Source organism: Gallinula chloropus, assembly GCF_964237585.1.
Source record: "Gallinula chloropus genome assembly, chromosome: 6".
NCBI lineage: Eukaryota > Metazoa > Chordata > Aves > Gruiformes > Rallidae > Gallinula > Gallinula chloropus.
The window spans coordinates 25,962,922-25,964,819 of NC_140091.1; the positions used below are offsets into that span (position 1 = coordinate 25,962,922).

The 1,898-nt window shown below is 67.8% G+C and overlaps 1 protein-coding gene across 1 annotated transcript; it reads right to left on the reverse strand.

Annotated features, from left to right (window-relative positions):
• Positions 1-525: 525 nt before the first annotated feature.
• PIGC (phosphatidylinositol glycan anchor biosynthesis class C) lies at positions 526-1,641 on the reverse strand. Its single transcript, XM_084265967.1, has one exon. The coding sequence runs from the start codon at positions 1,474-1,476 to the stop codon at positions 598-600; it is 879 nt and encodes a 292-aa protein (XP_084122093.1). The 5' UTR covers positions 1,477-1,641; the 3' UTR covers positions 526-597.
• Between the last annotated feature and the right edge of the window lie 257 nt (positions 1,642-1,898).

Genomic DNA, 1,898 nt, shown 5'->3' on the forward strand with positions numbered 1-1,898 from the left:
GCTCTGGGAGGGGTCTGGGGCCAGGAGGAAAGCATCTTGCCTCCTCATCCCCCCTCTAACCCGGCATCAGCGACAGGTGGGGTGCAGTCAGCAGCACTCTGCACTTTACCCATCCCAGGTGCCCTCACGCTCAGTCCCATGGGTCTGGCAGCACCCACTGCTGCCCCCCTGCCCGCAGTGACCCTCACCCAGGCACTCCCCCAGCCCTCCTGGTGAAGTGCTGCCAGTCCCCATCGACACGCTGAGGTCCCTGAGCTGAGGGTCCCTGTGGGCAATGCTGGGGGGACCTCAGCTCTGAGCCAGGCGTGTTATCACATGGCATTTCCACTCAGGTGATGCCCAGCCCCCCCTGCACCCCTCTGAACACCAGTACAGGTCTGCATAGCTGGGGCACACACCATGGTGCTCGCCTCTGCCCCAAGCAGCTGAATGGACTGGACGATCTGTGGGGTTCAGCCCCTTCCTGTGCCATAAGCAAGCAGGAAATTGATGCTGAGGGTAACAAATGTGGCCCTCATTGCTGTGTGACAGGCTTTATTGGGCTGGTGTCCTCCTCCCTAGGGTTGTCCATGCAACAAAGGGCCCCCCGAGCCAGGCCTACATAAGGAACCTGGAAAGGTCCTCCTTGATTTCTGCCTCATCCCATGGCCCGTGGATGTTGTCCTTGAGCAGCTGAAGGCGGATGAGGCAGTAAGGGCAGAGGCAGGAGATGGCGAGCAGCAGCGAGGCGAAGAGCACAGCACCCACGCTGGAGACAGTGGCCAGCCCCGCCAGCGCTGCCAGCGCGAAGAGCACCGTCACCCCCACGTAGCATCGGGGGGTCTGGGCCTTCAGCTTCTTCTGCAGCATGGGCCAGAGGGCGAAGATCTGCATGGCGAAGGTGACCATGACAAAGGCATGGAGGGAGCGAGGCAGGCGGGAGGCCAGGCACACGGAGGCGAAGATGGCCATGTTGAGGGACAGCGTGCTGGAGACGATGGCGGCGTTGGCGCCGTAGTCGAAGAAGATGAGGTGACCGAGCAGCATGAGGGCTGACATGGCATAGATGGTGTCCGTGCTGATGGACTCGGTCAGTGTCTTCAGCACCGGCGAGAAGCCGTAGGTGAAGGCAGCGAACACCAGGGTGCTCTTCAGGTCAGCCCACCGTGCCCGCCCGCTCTCCAGCCGCCCGGCCCCGCCGTCCACGGCGTCGAACAGGACGTAGCCCAGCAGGGAGGAGGCCAGAGCCGCCCCAAAAAGCCCCTGCGGGCTCAGCACCCCGGCGTCCATGTACCACCAGGTGACAACGAAGATGCAGACGCTGCACAGCTGCTGCACCACGGCTCCCGACTGGAAGACGACGGCCCCGTACCGGTACCGGCGGGCGTGCACGTTCTTCCGCAGCTCCTCCAGGAACCGCTGGTCCACGTAGTTATCGGGGAAGGGCTGCCGCTCGTACAGCACCTTCTGCCACCGCCGCCCGGACACCGGCTCCATCCCCCCGGCCCGGCTCGGGGGAGGGGGCTCCACCGCTCCACACACGCCCCGGACGGGCCGCGGAGCCTCCGCCGGGCCCCGGCCGCGGCGCAGGGGACGCCGGGGCGCTCGGCGCTGCCACCTGCCGGCGGGAGGCCCCGGCACACGGGCTGCGCACCCGGAACAAGCCACAAACAGCGGCAGCTGCGCCGGGGTCCGGCCCCGCGCTGGGCTGGGGGCTGCCGGGGAGCGGGGGGGTTGGGGAGGGGGCGGCAGCGCTGGGCACCGTCGGGCCGGCGAGGGCTTCCCCTCTGGGATGAGCCCGCCCGCCCTGGGCTGCCCTCCCGCAGGGGAGGCACCGAGGCGGGCGCGGCCGGTCAGGGGGGTCTGGGCCGGTCTGGGCCGCTCCCCGCACGGTGCGTGCTCAGCCCGGCTGCTCGGGT

Excerpts from the sequence above, each read along its gene's own strand:
- PIGC (XM_084265967.1), bottom strand. The coding sequence starts at position 1,476 with ATGGAGCCGGTGTCCGGGCGGCGGTGGCAGAAGGTGCTGTACGAGCGG.